We start from the raw sequence: 27,042 nt of genomic DNA on the forward strand, positions 1-27,042 counted from the left end.
AACCGCTGACGACCCAGAGTCATTTTTGGACATCTTTGAAGGCACAGTGTCGGTGTGCAGGTAGCCGGAGGAGGAATGGGTTACCGGCATCCTCCCAGGGGGCATACTGAGCCATCAGGTGAGCTGTCCTGGACCGGGTCGGACTGATGCCAGTAGGATACTCAGAGCCGGTTCAGGATACTCGGCCTGAAGGACCCTGGCTACCCTTCATCCTGGTGCAGCAGTTCCTCGATGCAGCGAGACAGTGGCTACAACCAGGTCTGCAGGACATCAATGACATCATCCACCTGCAGCACATCAACGACATCATCCACCTGCAGGACATCAACGACATCATCCACCAAGTGGCTCTGGAGCAATTTGTCACTTGCCTGCCACCTGCTGTGGCCGACTGGATCCAGTGCCACTGTCCTGAGGACCTGGCCAAGGCCATCGCCCTGGCGGCGGACCACCTTGCCCTTCCCACATACCCGCACCCACACACACAGACATGCAGACACACACATCTGTACAGAGGCCATACTTTACACACCTCATCCCTGATCTAACACCGCTTTCTTCCCTAATCCACAGGGCCCAGCTACAGCCTCTGCCATCACCGACCCACAGGGGGCTCCTCGAACATCAGGTCAGGATTGCTGGCGGTACAGGAAGCCGGGCCACTGGTGGAAGTTGTGTCCGCTGATGGAGGGGGTCCAGGTTCTTGGCCCCTCAGACCCCTCGCCCGGTCCAGATGGGAGGTACAACATACCGGTATGTATGCAAGGGGGTATATATATCAGGCTTTGGTGGACACGGGCTAAACGCAGAGGCTGATCCAACAAAGCCCGATTTAGCCTGGGGCATTGGTAGAGGCATCAGGGTTGGAAATGCGATGTGTGCATGGGAATATTCATACCTATCCGCTGGTGGCCATTGAAAAAAAGCTATTGGTGGAAAAAGCGTTAAGTCCGGGGCGAGGTTAGTGCCCACCTGTTGCGGCCACTTTCATTAGGTTCGGATTTACACTTATTAGAGACAGGTTACATCGAGTAAGTCGCGACACTCAAACCAGGCAAGAGACCACTCAATTGCTGGTACTGAAAGGTCGCTGGGAACCGATCTCCCAGGTGGGCCCATCACAACCCCATGGCAGGTCACCTCGGTTATAATAAAACACTCGACCGAATAATGGCTCGATTTTACGGGCCGGGCATTCACAGTGATGTGCATCCTGCTGGGAATGTCAATCGGTAAACCTGTCAGCTATCCAATTACCGTTAATTGAGGTTCTGTTTGAGCGTATTGGCATGGACCTCTTAGGGCCATTAGATCGGAGCACACGGGGATATCGCTTTGTGTTAGTCATAGTGTATTACACAACGCGCTATCCCGAAGCTGTGCCATCGTGCAGCATCTCAGCTAAAAGCATTGCGCTGGCACTATTTCATAGGATCTCCTGTGTTGGATTCCCAAAACAGATTCTGACGGACCAGGGCGCATCACTTGTCACGACCACTATGCGAACTCTACGAGTTATTGGGTATAAAATCGATTCGCACAAGTTTGTATCACCCCCAAAGAGACAGGCTCACGGAGAGAAAGCCATAATTCGTAAGTTAATGCACGAGGATGGTCACAGTTGTGATAATTTGTTGGATCCGCTGTTATTTGCAGCGCAGGAGGTGCCCCAGGCCTCCACAGGGTTTCCACCCTTTGAGTTACTGTTTGGCAGAACGCCAAGAGGTGTGTTGGACCTGATTTTAAAAAAGCTGGGAGAGTGGTCCAAGTGCCAATAAAAACAGGTACAACATGTCCTGGAACCGAGAGCAAAACTCCATACACTTGGACGGTTTTCATGGGAGAATTTGCTCCGGGCCCAGGAATGTCAGCAGCGGCTGAATAACAGAGGAGCACGACTGTGTCAGTTTGCACTGGAAGAGAAAGTCCTTGTAACATTTCTAACGTCCAGCTCCAAATTATTCGCCAAGTGGCAAAGGACCCACACCCATTTTGCTTTGCCGTGGACACTTACTTGCTAACAATGCGATGAAGTGCCAAGGTAGCGAGTCCAGCCACACATGGGAGGGGGGAGCAGAGGAGGAGGAGAAAAGAAGAGGAAGATGGCATTAGCAAAACGACGGGTCATAGTTGTATTTGTTTTGTGCTCTGTGTTGTCCAGAGAGATTTAGTCAAAGGAAGCAGGGAGGAAAAGAGACCAACCTTCCAGTTGGCTGAATCGCTTGTCCGTTCTTGAGCCATTTTATTTCAACATCTGGATTGGCCACCTCCACGGCTAATTTGATTTTATGTCCTTTCTCAACTTGATAGGCAGGATCCAACTTTTTGAGGAAAGCTGTAGAGTACCACAGATTTGTCATTAATAATGTAATGTCACCATAGTTGTATAGCTATCAAAATTCAGAGAGTGAGTGGCGATAGAAATTTTGCACTGGGGCGTCCGGGTAGCGTAGCGGTCTATTCCGTTACCTAGCAACACAGGGATCTTAGGTTCGAGACTCCCCGTGTTACCCCCGGCTTGGTCAGCCATCCCCGCAGACACAATTGGCCGTGTCTGCGGGTGGGAAGCCGGATGTGGGTATGTGTCCTGGTCGATGCACTAGCGCCTCCTCTGGTCGATCGGGGTGCCACGCATTACGTCCCCCCGGTGAAACTCCTCACTGTCAGGTGAAAAGAAGCGGCTGGCAACTCCACATGTATGGGAGGAGGCATGCGGTAGTCTGCAGCCCTCCCCGGATCAGCTGAGGGGGCGGAGCAGCGACCGGGACGGCTCGGGAGAGTGGGGTAATTGGCCGGATACAATTGGGGGGGGGGGGGGGATAAAATTCTACACTAACCTGCACTTTTTTTCTCCTCTTTTTTCATCTTTTTCAATCTCTTGAGCATGCCTCGGAGGTCCGTAATCCCATACTGGAAGGCGATCTTCTCATACTCAGTAGCTGGGGCTTTGCTGAGAATCGCCCAGACATCCACATCGGGCCCTGTGCTCACTTGGACGGCTCTGGTAAAAAAAAAAAAACAAAAAAAAAACAGTCCAGACAGAGGAAATTGACCAGTCTTGTTATTTCCCGAGCCAAGGTCTATAACGCAAGTAACGCTAACATTTTGCGCGACATGATTTATTCAAAAGCAACCATCACAACATAGTTCAAAATGCTCTACGGATTCCACTCAAAGCACACGGGCAACGGGAAAAAAACGGATGAACTGTTATGGCGTGACGGCAAAACGACAAAGTCAGCAGTTCCTTACCGGTTGGATGCTTTTAAAAAACTGCTGCTCACTCAGAAGCAGGACCAACGCAGCAGGTATGGCGAAACAAACCAGATGGATTAGAGACACACAACACAGATCCGGAGCACTTCAAGAGACACCAAAACATTAATCGCCAGTAGAAATGCAGACGGAAATGGTGGACTGAATGTCAGCTTTTGGGGACTGAATGTCATGTCGTGGTGGCTGGTAAAACTGCAGTTAGAAAGGGCCTCTATACAGAGTCTTCCTCGATATGTGACGTCAGCCAGGCAGCTTACTGGTGGGTTTGAGACGGTAGTTTTATCGTGACAGGTGGGCTGATTATGAATAAGTCAAGATGAGTCGGGGGGGTGATTTTCTTTTGCAGAGTGAAGCGTATGAATGCCTGAAGTGTGGGTGGAAACACTTAAAAAGAGGTGACGGAAGTAACGTCCATCCATTATCCAAACCGCTTACCCTGCTCTCGGGTCGCCGAGCCTATCCCGGCAAGCGGGGAGACACCCTGGACAGGCCGCCAGGCCATCACAGGGCCCAGACACACACACACACACACACACACACACACACACACATTCACACCTAGGGGCAATTCAGTATGGCCGATTCACCTGACCTCCATGTCTTTGGACTGTGGGAGGAAACCCACACAGACACAGGGAGAACATGCAAACTCCACACAGAGGACGACCCGGGACGACCCCCAAGGTTGGACTACCCCGGGGCTCGAACCCAGGACCTCCTTGCTGTGAGGCGACCGTGCTAACCACTGTGCCACTGTGTAATATAGTCCAGCCTTGGGGGTCGTCCCGGGTCGTCCTCTGTGTGGAGTTTGCATGTCCTCCCCGTGTCTGCGTGGGTTTCCTCCGGGTGCTCCGGTTTCCTCCCACAGTCCAAAGACATGCAGGTCAGGTGAATCGGCCGTACTAAATTGTCCCTAGGTATGAATGTGTCGGCCCTGTGATGGACCGGCAGCCTGTCCAGGGTGTCTTCCTGCCTGCTGCCCAGTGGCTGCTGGGATAGGCTCCAGCAGCCCTGCAGGGGCCCTGAGAGCAGGAAAAGCGGTTTGGATAATGGATGGATGGCTTTATCTATGTGTGTTAAGGATAGTGGAAGTAGTCACAATGCAGCACCTACAACAGGTGGGGGTGTGATATTGTCCACAGGATCGATTATAGGAAGACACCGGTGTTAAGTTAGATGTGGTGAACTCATGGTAGGGTGACTAGATTTCCAAAACCCCAGACTGGGATGTGTGTAGATGTTGAGAGCAAAACAAATAAAATCTTTTTTTTCTTTTTTGGATTTTTCTCCCCAATTGTACTTGTCCAATTACCCCACTCTTCCGAGCCGTCCCGGTCTCTGCCCCACCCCCTCTGCCGACCCGGGGAGGGCTGCAGACTACCACATGCCTCCTCCCATACATGTGGAGTCGCCAGCCGCTTCTTTTCACCTGACAATGAGGAGTTTCACCAGGGGGACGTAGCGCGTGGGAGGATCACGCTATTCCCCCCAGTTCCCCCTCCCCCCTGAACAGGCCCCCCCGACTGACCAGAGGAGGCGCTAGTGCAGCGACCAGGACACATACCCGCATCCGGCTGCCCACCCGCAGACACGGCCAATTGTGTCTGTAGGGACGCCCGACCAAGCCGGAGGTAACACGGGGATTCGAACCGGCGATCCCCGTGTTGGTAGGCAACGGAATAGACCGCTGTGCCACCTGGATGCACAAAAAAAAGAAAATCTTGGTGTACGCTCATAACATATGCAACTCTATTTCATTGTGAACTGTTGGGGAGGTTTTCAGAGCTTAAAGATACAAAAAAAAAACCCAAAAAAAGGTGACATAACAGTCACACCAAAAAAAGAAAAATCCCAAATTAAGGGTCAAATTCTAGGGCGCGAAACTGTGATGGAGCAAATCTGGTCACCCCAACTCATATGAGCCGACACTCAAATCTGTTAGGGATCAGATTAGTACAAGCAACCTGGCAGCAAGGCAGCTTCGCTAGAGCGAAGAGAAATGACCTTACTCTCTGGAGAGATGGACGAGACAGAGAGACAGACAGAGACAGAGAGAGACAGACAGAGACAGAGAGAGACAGAGACAGAGAGAGACAGAGTTTATAATCAATAGTTTATAGTGTTTTGGCTTCAGCATTCGGTCATGTTTCCTGTGTTGGTTCTCACCTCTTCTTTAACAAGGCGCTGAAGTCCAGTTCTCCCGAGTCCCCGTCTGTGCTACTGTGGAGACATCAGCATCATGAAAACACTCGGACCTTTGCCGGCGCTGCACGGCCACAGTGAATCTGGCACATTTCTCAAGTAAGATGTGTATGTTGGCAAAACGACATTGTGTTACTTCATTACATAAAAGACGTGTCAGCTGTGGTTTCCATAAACACCCTCAACTCTCAAAACCATGAGAAATGTTTGCCTTTATATGCAAATATCAAAGGCAAACATTTGGCTTAGACGGAGGTGGACAAAAAAAGAGGAGCAGGTGATGAGGATAAAAAAAGATGAGTTTGATAAATCAGGGAAAGACAGCAAACAGGAAGGATGAGTGGGTGGAGGGACACGGCGTAGAGAATGAGTGGGTGGAGGGACACGGCGTAGAGAATGAGTGGGTGGAGGGACACGGCGTAGAGGGATGAGCGTACAGATGCTTGGCTGGAGAGACGGCGGCTTTCCGACGAGAACGAGGACAAAGCAGTCGAGGTTAAGGACCGCTCCTGGTTCCCGATCCCAGCGAGGGCTTTCTGCCCGGCGCCCTGATCCTCGCTTTGAAAGATGAAGGCAAGAGCACACGTTTTGGTTGTGCGTTTAACCCCTCGCCTCTGATCTGACAGGCAATCGGGATTAAACGTTGAGTCGCTGGTTTATGCGGTGATGTTACAGCACACTGTGGCTGCACTTCCTCCATGTGGCAGCCCCGTGGGTGGGTGGGTGGGTGGGTGGTTGGGTGGGGCTCGCCACGAGAAGCCTGCATGTCTTGGCACATGCTGCACCTTCAGTACAATCAGACAAAGCAAAACCTCTCTCTGCCGGCTTGCTGTTTGTGCAGCTGGTTCTGCTTTTCTGATGCAAGACCCCGCTGGAGATCGGAGAGATGTGACGAGTTACCTTAAACCCGGATGTGTTAATCAGCGTTTTGTGGTTTTCTTGTTGATGCGAAGCTCCTCACAAACCCGGCGTCTAAATCACTCACTCACAAACGGACGTTTAGTCTTAGATGTACCATCTGTGAGGATCTGCGGCGGCGGTGGTGGTGGGGGTGGGGTGGGTGGGGGGTTCAACCCCCTCCAGAATGCTTGTGAGTGAGCTCATCTGAAAATGTATGCTGTTGTATAATGTTGACTGGGCGGCACAGTGGTGAGCGCTGTCGCCTCACGGCAAGAAGGTGCTGGGTTCGAACCCCGGGACTGTTCAACCTTGGGGGGGGGGAGTTTGCATGTTCTCCCCGTGTCTGCGGTGGGTTTTCTCCGGGTGCTCCGGTTTCCTCCCACCGTCAAAAAGACCGAGGCCTGGCAAGACTACCTGGGGTTGGTCACCGGGGGGCGCTGCACGGCGGCTGCCCACTGCTCCTAGCGACACAGCTCAGATGGCTTAAATGCAGAGCATAATGTCTTGATGGGGATCAATAGAGTATGTCCAAATAAATAAATAAAAATTTGGAATTAATTGCCATTTAATTATTCAATTAACATTATGATGCTCATTAAAAAGGGCAAAATATTTATACCGCCGCCCATCACTCTTCTCTCTCACAGTCCCTCTCGTATACTAGCCGTTGGTGTTGTCGATGTGGTTTCATTCAGGTAGGGTTTCACAGAAACACCAAGCTGTGAAGTGTTCCCGATGGATCAGCTTTGCTTTCCTGGGTTGCCGGTGAGGTCAAAACAAGATTCGGACGAGCCGACTTTAGCTCTGAACCACTGCGAAAGCATCTGCTTTACAATGTCCATGTTTAGTGTCCAGTCAGGATTTAGGGAAGGTTTACAAGATGGTCGTGAGACCAGCTATGTTGTATGGTTTGGAGACAGTGGCACTGATGAAAAGACAGGAGGCGGAGCTGGAGGTGGCAGAGATGAAGATGATAAGATTTCTACTGGGAGTGATGAAGAAGGACAGGATTAGGAACGAGCAGAGGTGGAAAAACCCGGTCCAGAAAGTAAAAACCCTAACCATGTCTTTACTCCACCCATGTACTAAACCATCAGATTGCACTGACTAGTTTCCCAAATTACCTGGTTTAATACATGGATGGAGTAAAGACATGGTTAGGGTTTTTACTTTCTGGACCGGGTTTTTCCACCTCTGGGAACGAGTATATTAGAGGGACAGCTCAGGTTGGACGGTTTGGAGACAAAGCAAGAGAGGCGAGACTGAGATGGTTTGGACATGTGTGGAGGAGAGATGCTGGGTATACTGGGAGAGGGATGCTGGATATGGAGCTGCCAGGGAAGAGGAGAAGAGGAAGGCCAAAGAGGAGGTTTATGGATGTGGTGAGGGAGGACATGCAGGTGGCTGGTGTGACAGAGGAAGATGCAGAGGACAGGAAGTGATGGAAACATGATCCACTGTGGCGCCCCCTAACGGGAGCAGGCACAAGACGGAGACGAAGAAACTACTTAATTCAAAATGTGTAGTCAGTACTAGACCTACGCCCAATTGCAACCTGAACACAATGATCCTGTGTCGTTGTGTTCACAACTAAGTCACACAACCACTGTTTAGGATTGCTTTAGGTCTGTGTGTGTTTATGTTACAGCAGGAAGTAAATGCACTGAAAAGCTCACAGTTTTGGAAAAACTGGGCTTCGCATCTACGGCGCTGTGTGTCCTTGTTAAACTACACAGTAGTTAGAAAAAAAGCAAACAGAGTCCAGATATGTGGACCTGCTAATGTCTAAGATTAACACGGTTCCCACGCAACTGCTATATGTCGTGCACATGTCCACACATGCTGGGACGGAAGGTTGTCGTCTGGGATCAGCATGCTCAGATCTCTCTCGGCTCTCAGATCTGTTGTCGTTTTTTCTCAAAACACCGGCAGACGGGGGCAGACTCATCCAAAACACTGGCTCTGTTTGACCCAAAAGAAGAGAAGAAGCAGGTCACAGGAGCGAGGGGGGGGCCTCGGATCCTTGTCCTGAATTCTCTTTGCTTTTGCAATCAGAGTCCACAGAGTTTGAATAGGAGCCTCCGTTGGTGCAACAAACCCGCGTACTACCTGGTCGAAGGTCCGGTTTTCTTCTGCGCTGCTTCGCTCCTAGCAAGTCAGCATGTCCACAGTTAACCCGTGTGCACACAGTTTAAGAAGCACATTTACACACTCGTTTAGTTGCAGCTGATTAGGTCTCAGCTTATTACTTCCTTATGAAATTGCGGCGTACCGGTCAACTAAAACGGTCTAACCTATACCAATAAGTTGTAATACTGTTGCAGAATTAAAAAGAAAAAATACTATGGCCTGTCTCTGCAGGGTGCAACTCTTATTAGCTAAACTGCACTTTGTAGCCCAATAAGTAGTGGAAAAATCATTTGATCCCCCCTTTTTCTCCCCGGTTGTACCTGGCCAATCACCCTGCTCTGTGAGTCATCCCGGTCGCTGCTCCACCCCCTCTACCGATCTGGGGAGGGCTGCAGACTACCACATGCCTCCTCCGATACATTTGGAGTCGCCAGCCACTTCTTTTCACCTGACAGTGAGGAGTTTCGCCAGGGGAACGTAGCACGTGGGAGGATCACGCTATTCCCCCCGGTTCCCCCGAACAGGTGCCCCCACTGACCAGAGGAGGCGCTAGTGCAGCGACCGAGACGCATACCCACATCTGGCTCCCACCTGCAGACGCAGCCAGTTGTGTTTGTAGGGATGCCCGACGAAGCCGGATGTAACACAGGGATTCGAACCAGCGATCCCTGTGTCGGTAGGCAACGGAAAACACTACCCGGACACCCCACCAAAGACACATTATTGTAGGAGCTAGTGCAGCAATTTCTGCACCAGCTCTCGTACTGATAACCGGTCGTTAGTTATGATTTCTTGGTGTGTTATAACTAATTAATTTGTTTTCATGTTGTGTATCTTTTTCTAAATAGGCATGTCATTCACTTTTAGTGCAAGATTGACCGGCTGTCTTCCTGAACTGTTACTGTGAAATATCCATAGTAATAGTACAACCCTTTAAGGAAAAAAAAATAATATATATATATAGCCCCTAATACAGTATGATTTGAACCTACAGCTATATGTATTTAAAAATATTGTTGAAACTCCTTTAAAATCAGATTTCAGTGTTTTCGCTGTGCACAGTATCAGTGACACATTGTGAATGACACACTGACGAAACCAGATGATGCATACTTAACTGAAATATTAGTTACACTGGAAAGTACTCAAAAATGCCGGGATAACAGGATAATTGAGCCCCATTTGTGGAATCTGTTGCTCCGTGTTCTTAACTTCCGTTAACAGGATTGAAGTTACAGTATGAACTATGATTTCAACAACTGAGCCCTGAAAGAGCATCGAATGTGAACAAATATCTCTCTAATCTGAGTGTCACTAAGGTCACGTGTCGTAATAATCAGACGGGTGACGAAGACAGAGTTAAAGTGAAAATAATGTTATGGCAAGTCAATACTTAACTACCCAGTTATGTAACAGTTCTGTAAAAAGTGACTACACGGTGTGAGGTCATCTTGCAAAGTATGAAGTAAACTGTCGCTCCTGATATTGCCCCCTTTTATTTCACACAAAGTCCTGTTACACAACTATAACATGTGTATGTACTTATTCCAAAAATGGAACATCACTTACGTGCGTCTAAAGGCCGTCCTGATGTCCAGCCCTTCAACAGTGCACGCCTCTAGAAAGTAAAAGAGGAATCACTTTTTTAATTTGTATACAAGCCACCAAAAAGAGTGATGGTATTCACACCAACGCCACAAAGAAAAACTTAATGTTGTACATTTTCTACACTAAAAATGCTAATTTCTTTATACATGCTCAGTAATCCAGGTAAGAAAATCACGTTGTATCCATCCATCCTTCCATGCATTATCCAAGCCGCTCATCCTAAGCAGGGTCATGGGATGCTGGAGCCTATCCCAGTAGTCATTGGGCAGCAGGCGGGAAGACACCCTGGACAGGCCGCCGGTCCATCACAGGGCCTATCCCAGTAGTCATTGGGCAGCAGGCGGGAAGACACCCTGGACAGGCCGCCAGTCCATCACAGGGCCTATCCCAGTAGTCATTGGGCAGCAGGTGGGAAGACACCCTGGACAGGCCGCCAGTCCATCACAGGGCCGACACTTTCACACCTAGGGACAATTTAGTACGGCCGATTCACCTGACCTACATGTCTTTGGACTGTGGGAGGAAACCCGGAGGAAACCCACGCAGACACGGGGAGAACATGCAAACTCCACACAGAGGACGACCCCCAAGGTTGGATTATCCTGGGGTTCGAATCCAGGACCTTCTTGCCGTGAGGCAATCGCGCTAACCACTGTGCCACCATACCGCACGTGTTGTATCCAGATGAGCTGATTCAACCTTGTTTGGGATATATAAATGCTAATATGTCCCCTGTACTACTGTCAAAAAAAAAGAAAAGAAAAAAACAACGATAATAAAGCCAACAAAATGATGTAGCCCATTGACAGGTACACCCACCGTGCACAGCCAGCTCAAAGTTGCAGCTGTCGAACTTGTCCCGCGAGGACACCTCACACCTGTAACCTCCAGCAAAGTTAGGCTTGGCTTCAATGATGTGCATCTCAAAGGTGTAGACCTGTAACCACACGTTGCATGAAGAGAGATTTATAAGGGGTTATTACTTCTGTGTCTGTTGTGTCATGTCTGATTTATGCCCCAAAAATCAACATACACTATATGTAGAAAAGTGTTGGGACACACCTCTTAATCATTAAATTCAGGTGTTTCATTCAGACCCATTGCCACAGGTGTATAAAATCAAGCAGCCAGCCATGCAGTCTGCATTTACAAACATTTGTGAAAGAATGGGTTGTTCTTAAGAGCTCCGTGAATTCAAGCGTGGCACTGTCATAGGATGCCACCTTTGCAATAAGTCAGTTCATAAAATTTCTTCCCTGCTAGATATTCCACAGTCAACTGTAAGTGGTGGAAAAGTGGAAGCATTTAGGAACAACAGCAACTCGGCCACGAAGTGGCAGACCACGTAAAGTCACACAACGGGGTCAACGAGTGCTGAGGTGCATAATGTGTGAAAGTCGCCAACGCTCTGTTGATTCAATAACTGCAGAGTTCCAAACTTCCTCTGGCATTAACATCAGCACAAAAACTGTGCACCAGGAGCTTCATGGAATGGGTTTCCATGGCCGAGCAGCTGCATGCAAGCCTTACGTCACCAAGCACAATGCCAAGCGTCGGACAGAGTGGTGTAAAGCACGCTGCCACTGGACTCTGGAGCAGTGGAAACGTGTTATGTGGAGTGACGAATCATGCTGCTCTGTCTGGCAGTCTGATGGACGAGTCTGGGTTTGGCGGATGCCAGGAAAACGTTACCTGCCTGACTGCATTGTGCCAACTGTAAAGTTTGGTGGAGGAGGGATAATGGTATGGGGTTGTTTTTCAGGGCTTGGGTTAGGCCCCTTAGTTCCAGTGAAGGGAAATCTTAATGCTTCAGCATACCAAGACATTTTGGACAATTCTATGCTTTCAACTTTGTGGGAACAGTTTGGGGAGGGCCCTTTTCTGTTCCAGCATGACTGTGCCCCAGTGCACAAAGCAAGGTCCATTAAGACATGGTTGAGTGAGTTTGGTGTGGAAGAACTTGACTGGCTCACACTGAGCGCCGACCTCGACCCCATCGAACACCCTTGGGATGAACTGCAATGGAGATTGCGAGCCAGGTCTTCTCATCCAACATCAGTGCCTGACCACACAAATGCTCTTCTGGATGAATGGGCAAAAATTCCCACAGACACGCTCCAAAATCTTGTGGAAAGCCTTGCCAGAAGAGTGGAAGCTGTTTTAGCTGCAAAGGGGGGACCAACTCCATATTAATGCCTATGGATTTAGAATGGATGTCATAAAAGCTCCTGTAGGTGTAATGGCCAGATGTCCCAATACTTTTGTACATATAGTGTATGAATACAGTAGCCTCTTGTTCCTAATAGCATGTTCAGTAGTAATACATTTACACCGTATTGTAAGCTAACACCTCCTCCTCGCAAATACTCTGATGATACCGCCATACTGGGACTGCTTAATGACAATAATGCCATCACAGCCTATCAACACCCCATTTCTCATTTTACACATTGGTGCACAGATGGCTACCTCCAACTGAATGTGGACAAGACAAAAGAACAGATCATTAACACACCAAACACACCCCTCACTGGACTGAACCTCATCTCCATCCATGGCAAGACAGTAGAACGGGTCAACAACTTGGACTTACTTTAGATAGTAAACTCAGCTTGGATCAACACATCACTGATATCCATAAGCGATCCCGGCCGAGACTCTGCGTCATCCGCAAGCTCGGAGCACTTCCTGTTGCTCCCCACTTCCAGTTGTTACTTTACAAAACCATAATCCAACCCATTCTGCTGCACTGTTCCCCCTGTTCCTATACCATGCTGACCATCTCCAACAAAAACACACTTACCAAGATCACACATGCTGCCCCCAAGATCATCCACTCTCCTACACCCAACCTCCCAGACATGAACGACAGAGCCATCACACGCCTTGAACTCGCAATAGTGAATGACACTGATCATCCCTCGGTTCATATCGTACACTACTGCCGTCGGGCCGCAGATGCAGGACTCTGAAGGTTTGTCCCTTCTGCCATAGCAGCGCTAGAGCCAGATTTATCTGAGTGTGATACATGTGTATGTGCTGGGATACAGGCGGGAAATGAATATTATGTATCTGTATACATATCTGTACGTGGTGGTGTGGTTATCTCTATGTCCCTGTGCATGTACTGGCTGTGAAAGCAAATTTCCTGCAGGACAATAAATACTATATCGCTCAAGCTGTTGAAATAAGAAGCACAAGCCCAGAAACATCCACCTGGATGGCCGTTTTGCAAGTAAATATGAGACGCTCGAGAGTGCCTTCATACGAAATGTGCAAAAGTAGGCACCAAACAACCCGTGTTTCCACATTTCATCTACCGCTTCTCCTTAAAAGCGTGGCTAGGCGTTAGCATTTACTTTAGCAGTGGCTAAAGGCTGTGGATGATGAAAATTTGAATTCCCTCAGTGCCCTGATACTCGTCTCCTTGATATGTTTCTTCTTGCTCCACTTCTTTATCTTTTGTTCCCATCTCTCACCCTCTAGCTCTTCTTTATGCTTTTTGTGGTCTCCAGTGACCTAAGACCCTCTTTGCTCTAGCTCCACGTGCTGTAGTTGGTTTTGTAAAGGAGAAAACAGTCCCGTTTACCAAGTCATCCGTGTTCATTATGAAGTGGAGAAACACTGGGAGGAGAGTCATTGGTTAAGCACGCATCAACAGTTACGCTTTTAAACAGCTATAACATTCAGTTATGTACAAGAAATCAAGCATTCGAAAACCATAACATTCACCAAAATATTAATACAGGAGATGCAAATTTCACAGAGGAAATTATAAATGTCTTTAATATCAAGCTAAGGTTATAATGATGTTAAAGAAGTGCCAATCATTTCTTATTTATTTCTTTTTTTGGGGGGGGGGTTCCCCCTTTTTCTTCCCAATTGTATCCGGCCAATTACCCCACTCTTCCGAGCCGTCCTGGTCGCTGCTCCACCCCCTCTGCCGATCCAGGGAGGGCTGCAGACTACCACATGCCTCCTCCCGTACATGCGGAGTCACCAGCCGCTTCTTTTCACCTGACAGTGAGGAGTTTTGCCAGCGGGGCGTAGCGCGTGGGAGGATCACGCTATTCACCCCAGTTCCCCCTCCCCCCTGAACAGGCGCCCCGACCAACCAGAGGAGGCGCTAGGGCAGCGACCAGAACACACACCCACACCTGGCTTCCCACCCGCAGACACGGCCAATCGGCTCTGTGCATAGCTGTAGTCCACTGACTTCCGGTTTCTACTGCAGCGGTCATACCAGTTTCCTGTTTGTTGGCCTGCGCTATTGACAATGGCATATTTTTTTTTGCGATGCCTGCAAGATTTACCATGGATAAATATCAACAACATGCACAGAATTTGTCGACAGACTTTCACCTGCGCCCACCAGCAAACGGATGAAAAGTTTCAAGTGGTGCATATCAAGTTACGACTCAGGGGTAGGCAGTCTTATCCAGAAAGGGCCGGTGTGGGTGCAGGTCTTTGTGCCAACCAAGCAGTTACATACCTGTGTCTCCTAATCAAGTTCCTCAGCAAAGACTCTACTGGCTGATTAGTGGGATCAGGTGTGGAACTGCTTGGCTGGAAGAAAAACCTGCACCCACACCGGCCCTTTCAGGATAAGATTGCCCACCCACAGTTACTCATCCTCATGATTGTGGACATAACTTGATATGTACGACTTGAAACTTCTCACCCGCTTGCTGGCAGGTGCCGGTGAAAGTTTGTCGACAATTCTGTGCACGTCGTTGACATTTATCCATGGTAAATCTTGCAGGCATCGCGAAAAATATGCCATTGTCAATAGCGCGCGTCAACAAACAGGAAACTGGTACGACCGCTGCAGTAGAAACCGGAAGTCAGTGGACTACAGTTGTGCACAGAGTCGATTGGTTGACGCTAGAGCCAACGGGGTGTAGGCATGGAAGTAGCCGTGATTGGCTGTCGCGTCGGCCAATAGACAGCGCTGAACCTCGAAGCGCACTGATTTGGAACAAACAATGCGCACTGAAACATTTAGCTAGCTAGCTTACAACTGACCTTAACATTGCCAGATCGTACTGTAACCCTAACCCTACCGCTAGCTAACTAACGTTAACTTAATTCGCCCCAACTATTGCTCTGTCTGTCGGTCTGGCAGTCAGTGCGCTTCGAGGTTCCACGCTGCCTATTGGCCGACGCAACAACCAATCACGTCTACTTCCGTGCCTACACCCCGTTGGCTCTAGCATCAACCGAGTCGATTGTGTCTGTAGGGACGCCGGAGGTAACACGGGGATTCGAACCGGCGATCCCCTTGTTGATAAGCAGCGGAATAGATCGCCACGCCATCCGGACACCCGTCCCAATATTTTATGTAGATTTTTTTTTACAAAATAAAATATTGTAACGTGCATGGATAAGTAGACACGTTGGTCCTTGACTAACGGGTCGGACCCTTTAGTCGACTGGTTAACGTTGTCGCTTGCGACGCAGGAGATACGGGTTCGCGTCCCGATTGTGGCAACGGCATCTTGGACTGCCCCCCGGATTCACTACAATATGCACACTTTAAGCAAATGTAATTTTATTTTGCGTGCATTTAATAGCCGCAACTCTTCTGAAATATCGTAGCCTTTATTTTCGTTTGTAGCGTGCCGTTACTTGGCGCTTCTTTCTGCATCGCAGACCCACCTTGGAATTGCGGTCGTAGACCTCCTTCAGCTGCAGGTGCTTCCCTGACTTGCTTGCCAGGTCCATCCACTTCCCCTTGAACCACTTGACGGTGGGCTTCTTTAGCAGGGACGCGGCGTTCACTTTAGCCACAAACGTTATGTTCGCCCCTGCATAAAAAGACATGCGGACGCGTCTTTTACCGAGTTGCCATGGAAACATACACAATGATGCCGTATCTTTGCATGTTAATAATTCTTAACTGCAAGTCAACAGATTTTTATACCCAAAACCACGCCCCCAAGTCTACCCACAATCCCCCCTCCTGCTGACCCCTGAACCCACTGTCTTAAAGGGGCCCGTCTCTTCCACGTGGTGGATATCTAGCCTCAACGTAGGTCACAACAGTATTCATGTATTTATTCATTTACTCGTGTATTTACTTATTGAAGTTGTATTTCTTCTCACTCTGCTTCTTATGACTGTGGGTATTAACTTAAAGTTACATTTAAACCGTTTGGCACTAGTTATGACAAAATCTTGATACTTTTTAACATTATCTGCTGTATTGATCCACTGCCTCGTGGTAGCTCAGAATTTGATTTAAGGGATAATCACACTTTATAAAAAAGTATCACAGAAATGAGTAGTACACATAAATCACAGTCTTAAGCGATGAGTAGCAGCACATATTTGACACATATTTTTGACATTTAGATATCTTTTTTGTTTTTATTTTTGGATTCTCCCCCCCCCCCTTTTCCTCCCAATTGTCAACTGTATCCGGCCAATTACCCCACTCTCCCGAGCCGTCCCGCTCATTGCTCCACCCCCTCTGCCGATCCTGGAGGGGAGGGCTGCAGACTACACGTCTCCCATACATGTGGAGTCGCCAGCCGCTTGTTTTCACCTGACAGTGAGGCGTTTCACCAGGGGGACGTAGCGCGTGGGAGGATCACGCTATTCCCCCCACCCCCCGAACAGGTGCCCCGACCGACCAGAGGAGGCGCTAGTGCGGCGACCAGGAAACAAACCCACATACGGTTTCCCACCTGCAGACACGGCCAATTGTGTCTGTAGGGACGCCCAACCAAGCCGGAGGTAACACGGGGAATCGAACCGGCGAGCCCCCTGTTGGTAGGCAACGGAATAGACCGCTACGCTACACTTACATTTCTTGAGGGAGTCTTCTCAATTCATAACATTTTGGCCCGTATGCGTCTCACTGAGGACTGGCAGTATAGTAGGTCCACATAGTGGTTTGAACTTCTGGGAACTGTTGGTGTTTGTGCTTCAGGAAGATTGATGGAATAGATTATCTATATTTGAAACAACCTGTACATCAAAAATACACTTTCACCTCCAAACAGCCAAATACAAGTTCAGCTTCATATATACTTGCACATATAAATATATACCTCCCTAAAGTTACACATGGCTATGCAAATACTGCCACATACTACACACACGCTTTCACTTAGATGTAGTAATGGGATATTTACTTTTTCTGGATAACCGACGAAAGAATGAACTGCTTATGAAGTGTTTATTTGGTATCATTGAGGCGCCACTCACCCAAGGTGACCTGTCCACTCTGAGGTTTCTCCGTGAAGAGGCCAGTCAGGTCCTGTCTGGTGTCTGGAGGCTGCCCATCTTCAAACACAGCGAGTTAATAATAGAGTGAGTACAGCAGGGGCATTCAAAACCACTGTTCAAGTAGAGTTAAGCAGAGTTGAGGCCTCCATCCAAAATTCATGTTAGAATGCATTTTAGCTGCTTTACTCAGCAGACACCGTCCACAGCGTGGATACACCACAACACAGTGCATCATACGATGAGCATTGTAAGGTTCCGTGTGCTTTAAGGCAGTGGTTCTCAACCTTTTTGGGGTCCTGGACCCCCTGCATATTTTTGATCTACCCTGAGGACCCCTCCACCTGATCTTGGGGGAGGGGGGTTGCAATTTGATAGAAACAGTAGAAACTGCATTTTAAATTGCATTACAGCATTTATTCACTCTTTGGGGCAAAAATAAGAGCTTTCAGTTGTAACTTAGATATAGTTAACAAAACAGAATATGTATTCAGTAACTTTCAGATATATGTAACAAAACAGAATATGTATTCAGTAACTTTCAGATATATGTAACAAAACAGAATATGTATTCAGTAACTTTCAGATATATGTAACAAAACAGAATTCTTATGCAGTAACTTTTAACAATGCAAACGGGAGCGAGATCTCTTATTAAAATACAACAAATTACACTTGTGAAACAGATGTAATTAGAGAAAAAAGTCCTGTTACCCTTTATAGTTTAGGTAGATAAAGGTCTCAGTCGCATTTGAGTAAAATAATCCTATTTCTATAAATGTCATAGGATCTTTTTTTTAAAGATATTTTATTTTCACGGACCCCTTGCAATTACACCACGGACCACTAGGGGTCCGCGGACCCCCGGTTGAGAAACGCTGCTTTAAGGGACGTTTTACGGAACTGAACATTTTCACAACGTTGTGGAGGATCTAAATCCTTGACGGTTTGATAAGCCTGGCCAACCACACATCGCAAGTATATACGACCTTCCTGTTTTGTACGGAACTGATAGGTTTTATGAGACGCAACACTGGAAGATGGCGGCGCGAAATCACGTTTGCAGCAGCGTCACCCAGCACCGGAGTGGAAAGATGGCGTCGGCCTCAGCCAGTGCCGTCCATGCAGCGTCCTTGTCCGCGTCTGCGTCTAAGTTTGTTTTGTCATCGTTTGATGGCTGCGATAGCTGGCGCTGGATCGGCTGGAGGAGCTTGGTCTGCTGCGTCCTGTGGGGCCCAGGGACCACGGCCCTGCCGGAGCGGGAGCTACCAGTCTGACAGGACGCGGAAGCGGGGCCAGGCTAAGCTAACTGCTAGCCCATGCGGACCGGCAGTTCCGATAACACCGAGGTCTGGCGGCGGCCTCGCCTGGCGTTGACTGTGTTTTAGTTTTGTCGTGTAGAGTGCGGGGAGGTGTGTCCAAGGTGTCTGGCTGGGAGAGCTGGCGTGGGATTGGCTGGGGGCATCCGGGGCCCAGGGACCACGGCCCTGCCGGAGCGGGAGCTGGCGGTCTGACAGGACGCGGAAGCGGGGCAGGCTAAGCTAACTGCTAGCCCATGTGGACCGGCAGTTCCGACAGTCACCCTGGCTGGCGTTCGTTCTCTGGACAGTGGAGTTTTTGGAGTGTGTTGCACTAAGTGGACTGTGATGGTAGTGGTTTTATTTCCCTTTCTTTTCTTTGTTCTCTATTTTTGTATGTTTTTGGTGGTGTCGTTTTCAGGAAATTTGGGACGTGTGTTTATCCTCTTCTGTGTCGCGCTGCTGTGGGCTGGGGGGAGCGGAATTTCGTTTCTTTTGTGTACACAAGTACATGAAAGAAATGACAATAAACTGTTCCTGCTCCTGGAAAGTCTTTATATTTAGCTTTTATTTTTTTATTAAAAGATTTTTGTACATATTTTCCATAAAAAAGCTCGTCATTATTATCACGATAACGCAGTGATGTTTGACACGTGTTAGTGCTGTTTGAGATATAGGATAATAAAATCTGATATGCTGGTTGACTTATGTGACTGATACTTACCTTGTATTAATTACACTGTGCATATTTGACAGTGGAACGGAAACCTTAAAATTATGTGGAGTAGCAATTGTAGCTTGACTGACAGCTAGGCTGGAATACAAATATTCTATCCTCATGAGACCATGCGGAATGAAATATAAGGTGCAGACATGTGCATGTGAAGCGTGGCATCATATGAGGCCGAATGGTGTCAGGAGGGTCTATATTAAAATGAAATAAAGTCATAACTGAAGCTGTCTATTGGTGAATATCTGTTCTGTTATCTGACATTCACCCCCCCCCAAAAAAAATCTTTGGACTGTTTGCTGGTGACTTGGCATTTCACTTCATATCCTTTTATCTCCCATCAAATGAGGCCACTGTGATATTTAAAGACGACCGTGCCCTCTGCCCCTATTTGCTGCTCTCGATCCATTAACTCCTGCACTGGCAGTGACGTCTCACTTGCTTTTACAGCTGGTTTCTCTTTGCCAGTTTCACACTGAGGACTGTACCTCCTGATTCCGTGACACGTGCCTTCCATTTGAAATTTGTCATTCCCCATAAAGCCCATAAAGCTGTCCAGACCTCAAGATTATAAAATGAATTGAAGCTCTGGGAAAGCTCCATCTCATTCATAAGTTTGTTCCTCTCCACTAGATTGCAGCGGCAACATTTTGATTGGCTGCACTGGCTGTCTGTCACTGGCAGCTTAACTTCTTGACCTGAGATTTCAACCCACAAGACCATTCATAGCTAGTTTCGTGTTCGATTTTGATTTGTCGACCTCTTTTGTTTTATCCACCTCCTATTGTCTAAAATAGATAGAGTTCAACAGGGTCCTCTTAATACGAACCCAGATAGAGGTTGTATAAACCCAGAGTTCAACGCCCAGCCTCAGCTTAATCATACCACTATAGCTACAAGGAGGGAGAGAGCAGAGCATAAATGGAAATATGATAACCTCCAAATCTCTCTCAATCCTGGGAGACCACCTAGTTTGTCATCAGGAGACAATCAAAACAGTGAGATTAAAACATCTCTCTCTTCTCATCTCTCATAATTCTAAGATCTTGGTGGTTCCATTATTTCTGTCATTTGTCTTCCAACCTGTTAAATCCTGAATGTTCTCAACCAAGTATGATGTTTTTCTTAAATACCTCATCAGTAAAGTTGAGAATATAAAATGAAGCATCCCAGTCCCCACCGGAGACCAAGCTGTCTCTTTCACCCACTTTGCTGAACTGCGATATTTCCAACCCATAGCTCTCAGCACTTTCACAGAGACTATTCTTAACATGAACTCTATTTCCTGCTCTCTAGACACTATCCACTCTCGTCCCCTAAATAAGTATTTGACATAACTGGACAGTCAGCAGTTCTCTCTCCATACCTGCTTTATACAATCTATAGTTCAGCTTCTCTTAAAATAGCAAAATATTTGTCGCTAAGATGGCACAGCAGACAAATACACTGGTGTCACAACATGCTAGCATCCCCACTCTTAGGTTTTCAGTCTGAACCCTGTTGTTTCCTTCTGCTTGGCTGGGGGGTCACATAGTCTGGCCTAATGGATGGGAGAAACTCATATAGTGACTGGTGCTGACCAAATCTGGCTGGACATAACCTGCCCTTTCCTCTCTGAGCCCCTTGTATTACAGATTTTAACTCACAACACAAGAAACTGTTACGTTTCAACATGTATAACTACGATGAAGTATTTGATCACACTCTCTTCAAAGCAAGTTTGACTCATTCTGTCAGCAGTGTCATGGATTTACAAAGATTATGCCTAAAACACAGCCTGTCTCAGAGAACGTGGTTCACTCGGGTGCCATCTTAGAAATGTACAAGTACAAGTACTGATTTAAGAAGAGGTAGTGCACATCCGAGATATATAAGTAAGACATCTTGATGAGTGGGGGCTATTTACAAAGTGTCATGTTTACATAAGTGTCCATTATTGCACTTTACTGTTAAGTGTTAATGAGAGAGATAGTCTGTGTGTGTGTGGGGGGGGGACTTCTTGTGTCTAGTGGTTTTGGTGCACATATAGCTCTGTAGCACTTGCTAGAGGATATGAGCTCAAACAGACTCTCCTGGTTGTGGGGAGGTCTGTGCTGATTCTGCCTGCCCATTTCCGGGCTCTAGATGTGTACAAGTCCTGCAGGGTGGGCAGGGGAGTGACAATTATTTTCTCTGCTGTCCTTACTGTTCACTGCAGTCTTTTCCAATCCTGTTTTGTTGCTGCTCTGAACCAGACCGTGATGGATGTGCACAGGACAGATTCAATGACTGCATTGCAGAACTGCCTCAACAGCTCCAGTGGCAGACCAAATTTCCTCAATTGCCACAGAAAGAATATCCTCTGCTGGGCCTCGTTGAGGATGGAGTTGATGTTGGTCTCCCACTTCAGGTCTTTGGAAATAGTAGTTCCCAGAAACTTGAAGGTCTCCACGGTTGACACAGGGCAGTTGGATATTGTGAGGGGGAGCAGTGCTGATGGGTGTCTCCTAAAGTGTACTGTCATTGCCACAGTGTTGAGCATGTTCAGCTCCAAGTTGTTCTGACTATGCCAGAGCAAAAGCCGCTCAACCTCTCACCAATATGCAGACTCATTGCCATCCTGGATAAGTCTGATGACCGTAGTGTCATCTGCAAACTTCAGGAGTTTAACAGCTCGGTCCTTGGAGGTGCAGTCATTGGTGTAGAGTAGAAAAGTAGTGGGAAGAAGACACATCCCTGGGGAGCACCAGTACTGACTGTCTGTATACCAGAAGTGACTTCTGCCAGCCTCAACTGCTGTTTCCTGCCGGTCATGAAGCTGGTAAGCCACTGACAGATGGCAGGGGAGTTTGGCGGTGAGGATTTCTGGAATGATGGTGTTGAACACTGAGCTGAAGTCCGCAAAAAGGATCCTTATATATGTCGCTGGGCAGTCACTGTGTTGCAGAATGTAGTGCAGTCCCATGTTGACTACGTCAACCACTGACCTGTTTGCCCGCCAGGCAATCTACAGGGGGGTCCAGCGGGTGTCCTGTGACATACTTCAGGTGGACCAACACCAGTTGATGGAAGGAATTCATGACCACAGACATCAGAGCAATAGTGATTCAGTCCTGTGATAGAGGGTTTCTTGGGGACCGGAATGATGGTGGAGCATGTGAAGCAGGAGGGGACTTCACACAGCTCTAGGGATCTGTTGAAGATCTGTATAAAGACTGAAGCCAGTTGGTCAGCACAGGCTTTAAGACAGGAGGGGGAGATGCCATTTGGAGCTATTGCTTTCCTAGTCTTCTGTCTCTGGAAAAGCCAGCTCACATCCTCTACATGTATCTTGAGTGCAGCCTTAGTATACGGGTGGAGAGTAAGGGGGTTGTTATGGAGGCTGTTGTCATTGGGCTGGAGTGGGGGAGGGGTGTGAGTTTGTCCCTCTCAAACCTACAGTAGAAGACATTCAGGTCATCAGCCAGGTCTTCGTTTGCCTCAGCATGGGGGGATGGTCTTCTGTAGTTTGTGATGTCTTGCAGGCCCCTCCACACTGATGCAAGGTGGTTGTCTGAAAACCTGTTTTTCAGCTTTTCAGTGCAGCTTATTTTAGCCACTCTGATCTCCTTGTCAGTGAGTGTCTGGCCTGAATGCACAGGGCTCTATCCCCACTACTGTAGCCATCCTGCTTGGCCTGCCGAATTTGTCATTGTTTGGCTGTGAACCATGGCATGTTATTATTGTATGTGCAGAAGGTCTTGGTAGGCATGCACATGTCTTCACAAAAGCTGATCTAGGACGTCACACTGTCAGATAGTTCTTCCACGTTGCCAGTTGCAGCTTCAAAAACACTCCAATCGGTGCAGTCAAAACAATCTTGCAGTTCCTGCTTGCCTCGCTGGTCCATTTCCTCCCTGTTTTAACCACAGACTTTGCAGAGTTTAGTTTCTGCTTGTAGGTTGGAATAAAATGAAGTGCCCAGAAGCTACCCAGGGGACAGAGCGATAAGCATCTTTAAAAATTGTGTAACATTGGTCCAGTGTGTTATTATCCCTGGTGGGACCATTAACATGCTGTCTGTGTTTTGGTATTTTGTGGTTTAATTTCGCTCTGTTAAAGTCCCCAAAGATTATGAAAAGTGAGTCCATATGTTTTTGTTCCAAGCCGGTAATCTGGTCGGCCAGGGTTTACAGTGAGCCACTCACACTGGCCTGGGGTGGGATGTAAACACCGACCAGGATGAAGGATGAAAACTCCTGCAGTGAATAAAGTGGCTTACAGTTTATGAACAATTTCTCCCAAGTTCAGGCTGCAGTGTTTACTGGACACCAACCTTCGTTCCTCCCTCTTTCACTTTCCCCGATAGCACCATTTCGGGATCCGCTCAGTGTAGGCGGAAGCCCAGCAGATTTGATCCACTATCGGAGACGGATTTGCTGAGTCAGGTTTCAGTGAAACAAAGGGCAGCGGAACGTGAGAAGTCCTTGTTTGTCCCGTTGATGAGAAGCAGCTCGTCCATTTTGTTGGGCATGGAGCGGAGATTTGCCAGATGAATCACTGAAAGTGCAGATCGAAATCCCTGCTGTCGGAGCCTTACCAGTGTACTGGTGTGCTTCCCCCATCTGCGTCGCCTCCATGTCCCACAGAGAGCCGCTGTTCCTCCAACTAAGATCCATCCATCCATCCATCCATTACCTGAACTGCTTATCCTGCTCTCAGGGTTGTGAGGATGCTGGAGCCTATTCCAGCAGTCACTGGGCAGCAGACGGGGAGACACCCTGGACAGGCCGCCAGTCCGTCACAGGGCCGGTTTGGAAAAACTGGTGAAAAAACTACCTGGCGTGAACTGCCTAATGTCAAGCAGTTCTTTTCTAGTGAAAGTAATCAGGTTGGCGTAACCGAACACACAGAGGATAAACAAAAACAAAGAAAGTACTAGAGAGTGCTGTACCGAGGCTGTACCACAGCATCATCGTGGTAGTCTTAAGTTCAAGAAGAATGTTTAAAGCAATATGTTTCGTAGTCTTGATTTAAAAAAGTTGAGAATGAACTACGAATTTGACAGGGGAAGTACTGTCTTTGGAGCAAAATTATTTGAGAGTTAGTTGTTGAGCAAAATGTCAGACGGAACCTTACAATTGACAGGTCACGATGTTTTGTGATGCGTGTGAAATAATTACTGAATACATTTCTTATATGTGTGTGACCCACCCTCAGCTGGAGCAGCATCGTTTGTTGATGCGGTGGTCTCTCCTGGGGTGGTTGTGGGTTCTGCGGATCCTGGTGCCGGGGCAGGGGCCGGTGCTGGGGCAGGGGCCGGTGCCGGGGCAGGGTCAGGGGCCGGGGCTGGGGCCGGGGCCGGGGCCTGTTCCCCTAACACCGAAGCATCTCCTGCTCCATCTACACGGGCATCAACTGGAGGTTTTGCATCTTTCTTTGCTGTCTTGGGCGCTGTTGTGTTTCCATCAAACAAAAGACAAAGAGGCACAAATTAGAGACATACACTGGAAAAGCTTGTTTCCATTGCATTATGTGCAGCTTGTGCGTATCACTCACTTGGGATATGTTTTTTGCAGCTATATTGTGTTGGATTATTTCGTGTTTTCTGTAGGAGTGAAAGTTCTACGTCGTCCTGGCTAAACCTAACATAACACAAGATATTTCTGTTTGGTTCGTCATAAACAAGCTCGGGGTCATTTGATTCATTTGTGGGAGAGAAACATTACACACTGTTTTCTCAGAACCCAAAGCATTCCCTGGCATAGTTTCAAAACGTTTATCACCCAAATATTTCTGTTTTTATCTTTAAATGGCTGACCAAGTTTCCGAGTGTTATCAGCTGTCCCGCCCGCCTATCCTTAGCCCAAGTCAAGTGGCGGTTACTCATGAGGAAATAATCTGCCTGTGTGAGGGTCAAGGTCATCTGGTCAGAGAGTAAAGGGTGGTCGTGATATAACCCCGGCGGCTGCGGGCCTTCAGGGGCCACGTGTGGCGCACCAAGCGCCTTGGCCTATTCCCATTTCGCCTCCTGTGTCGCCTCGATATTATTTTTACAGACACGTTTCCATCCTCATCCAATGACATTAACGCAGACTGCAGCGCCAGTTCAGAATAGCAGAGCAGAACCATCATTGTCCTGTGCAACATTTGACACCCAACATAAAGTGCTCATGAAGTGCCCATAAAGTGCTCTCTGGTTAATTTTAACAAACAAGTGCTCGACAAACTGCGATTGTGTCTGTGATGGTCCAGCGTCCATGCATTAATCTAAACACACTGGTAAAGACTGTGTTCACAGAGACAGAACAAACGGTGCAACTCTAGGCTAGAGGCACTGAGAAACCTCTGTGCCTCTCTCCTCGGCATTCATCAGACAGTGCACGGGTGAGTCCACGTGCAGAAACTTCAAATACACACACGGTATGTGCTCTCACAAGCTCACTACAGTGCTCTGTGTTTATTTGTACTCTGTTTTGACTGGGTAGCACAGGTGAGCGGGGTGAAGGCCTAAAGTGCACATCTGCTACATCAAAGCCTCCCACCTTGCTTCTGTATGACTTTCAGCTCAAACTTGACCTTTGACCCCCCGGCAATCACAGCGTAGACATTGGCGTCTTCCATGGTGACAGACTGTATGGTGAGGCTGTGCTTGTTTCCATCTGCTTTGATGGCATATTTGTCTCCATCGGCGATATCCTTTGTGTTGCACTGCCATTTTGTTTTTGCGTCGACCTTCTCCGTCTCCGCCTCAAAGACCACAGTGGAGCCTTCTTCTGCCTGCTGGGTCTTTGGCTTCTTGACAAACGCAGAGACTAAGGTGGAAAGGATAGTTCAAGACAGAAATGTATTCTTTTAAATGCCTTGCTGGTTTGTTTGCCTTTTTGCTAGGGAAATACAGTAGCCGGTGATTTACTAGCAGCAGTGTTGGGGAGCAGTTGCGCTACACGTAGCAAAATTACCAGTCCGGGTTTTGCAGCAGCTTGACGCTTTCATATTGTTGGTATTACACATATTAAGCATGACCCTATTCTATGCTGACATCAACCTCAATGTTTTTCTTGTCTTGAAGCTTGTGCCTCATAATAATTTTTTCTGCGATTTATCTATTCCATCATAGTGAAACCTCACCGTGATTTACATCTTTTTCAAGGGGGACCTGACACAGTAGAAAAAGACGGTGAGACAATACGATAAGTCGCAGATAATAACTCAGTTGAGCTGTGTTTTTTTTTTGCAGCCGTGACTTAATATGGTGCCGTTTTACCTGTCATTTGTCGCACGGGGAATTGGTAGCAGTCGGCTGAAAACAGTTTCTGAATTGCTTGGTGACATAATTCACTGAAATGTGTCTTATTGCAATCTACTGAAAGAGAGAGTTAAGACAAAGCAAGAAAAAAAGTCTTAGTTTGAAATTCTACGGCTAAGTCAAAGCCACTAAACGCCTCCAAACTGACAGTGGATTGCAATGACTTATGTAACCGTAGCGCATTCGGAGGGCAGCCGGGAACCGCCGCTGCCAGGACACAAACCCGGGTTGCCGCTAACCAGTCGACTAAAGGGTCTGACCCGTCAGCCAGCCGGCTAGCGAGTCTACTCATTCATGGTCGTTACATAACCCTAAGAAGTCAAGTCAATTTTATTTGTATAGCTCATTATCACAAATTAAGAATTTGCCTCAAGGGGCTTTACAGCAACACAACATCCTGT

At 47.8% G+C, this 27,042-nt stretch overlaps 1 protein-coding gene across 1 annotated transcript in view; it reads right to left on the bottom strand.

The window, feature by feature from the left end:
• mybpc3 (myosin binding protein C3) overlaps positions 1 to 27,042 on the bottom strand; it is a 67,855-nt gene that overhangs the window by 37,075 nt on the left and 3,738 nt on the right. The window contains exons 2-11 of the mRNA XM_056278811.1: positions 25,878 to 26,147; positions 24,547 to 24,786; positions 17,329 to 17,406; positions 15,775 to 15,923; positions 10,936 to 11,053; positions 10,078 to 10,126; positions 5,443 to 5,496; positions 2,838 to 3,001; positions 2,203 to 2,335; positions 2,015 to 2,017 (exon numbers count right to left, since the gene is read on the bottom strand). Of these exons, the coding sequence (XP_056134786.1) occupies positions 2,015 to 2,017; positions 2,203 to 2,335; positions 2,838 to 3,001; positions 5,443 to 5,496; positions 10,078 to 10,126; positions 10,936 to 11,053; positions 15,775 to 15,923; positions 17,329 to 17,406; positions 24,547 to 24,786; positions 25,878 to 26,147 (1,258 nt within the window). The remainder of the gene's footprint in view (positions 1 to 2,014; positions 2,018 to 2,202; positions 2,336 to 2,837; positions 3,002 to 5,442; positions 5,497 to 10,077; positions 10,127 to 10,935; positions 11,054 to 15,774; positions 15,924 to 17,328; positions 17,407 to 24,546; positions 24,787 to 25,877; positions 26,148 to 27,042) is intronic.

The sequence above is a fragment of the Lampris incognitus genome, chromosome 4, assembly GCF_029633865.1.
Source record: "Lampris incognitus isolate fLamInc1 chromosome 4, fLamInc1.hap2, whole genome shotgun sequence".
Classification (NCBI taxonomy): domain Eukaryota; kingdom Metazoa; phylum Chordata; class Actinopteri; order Lampriformes; family Lampridae; genus Lampris; species Lampris incognitus.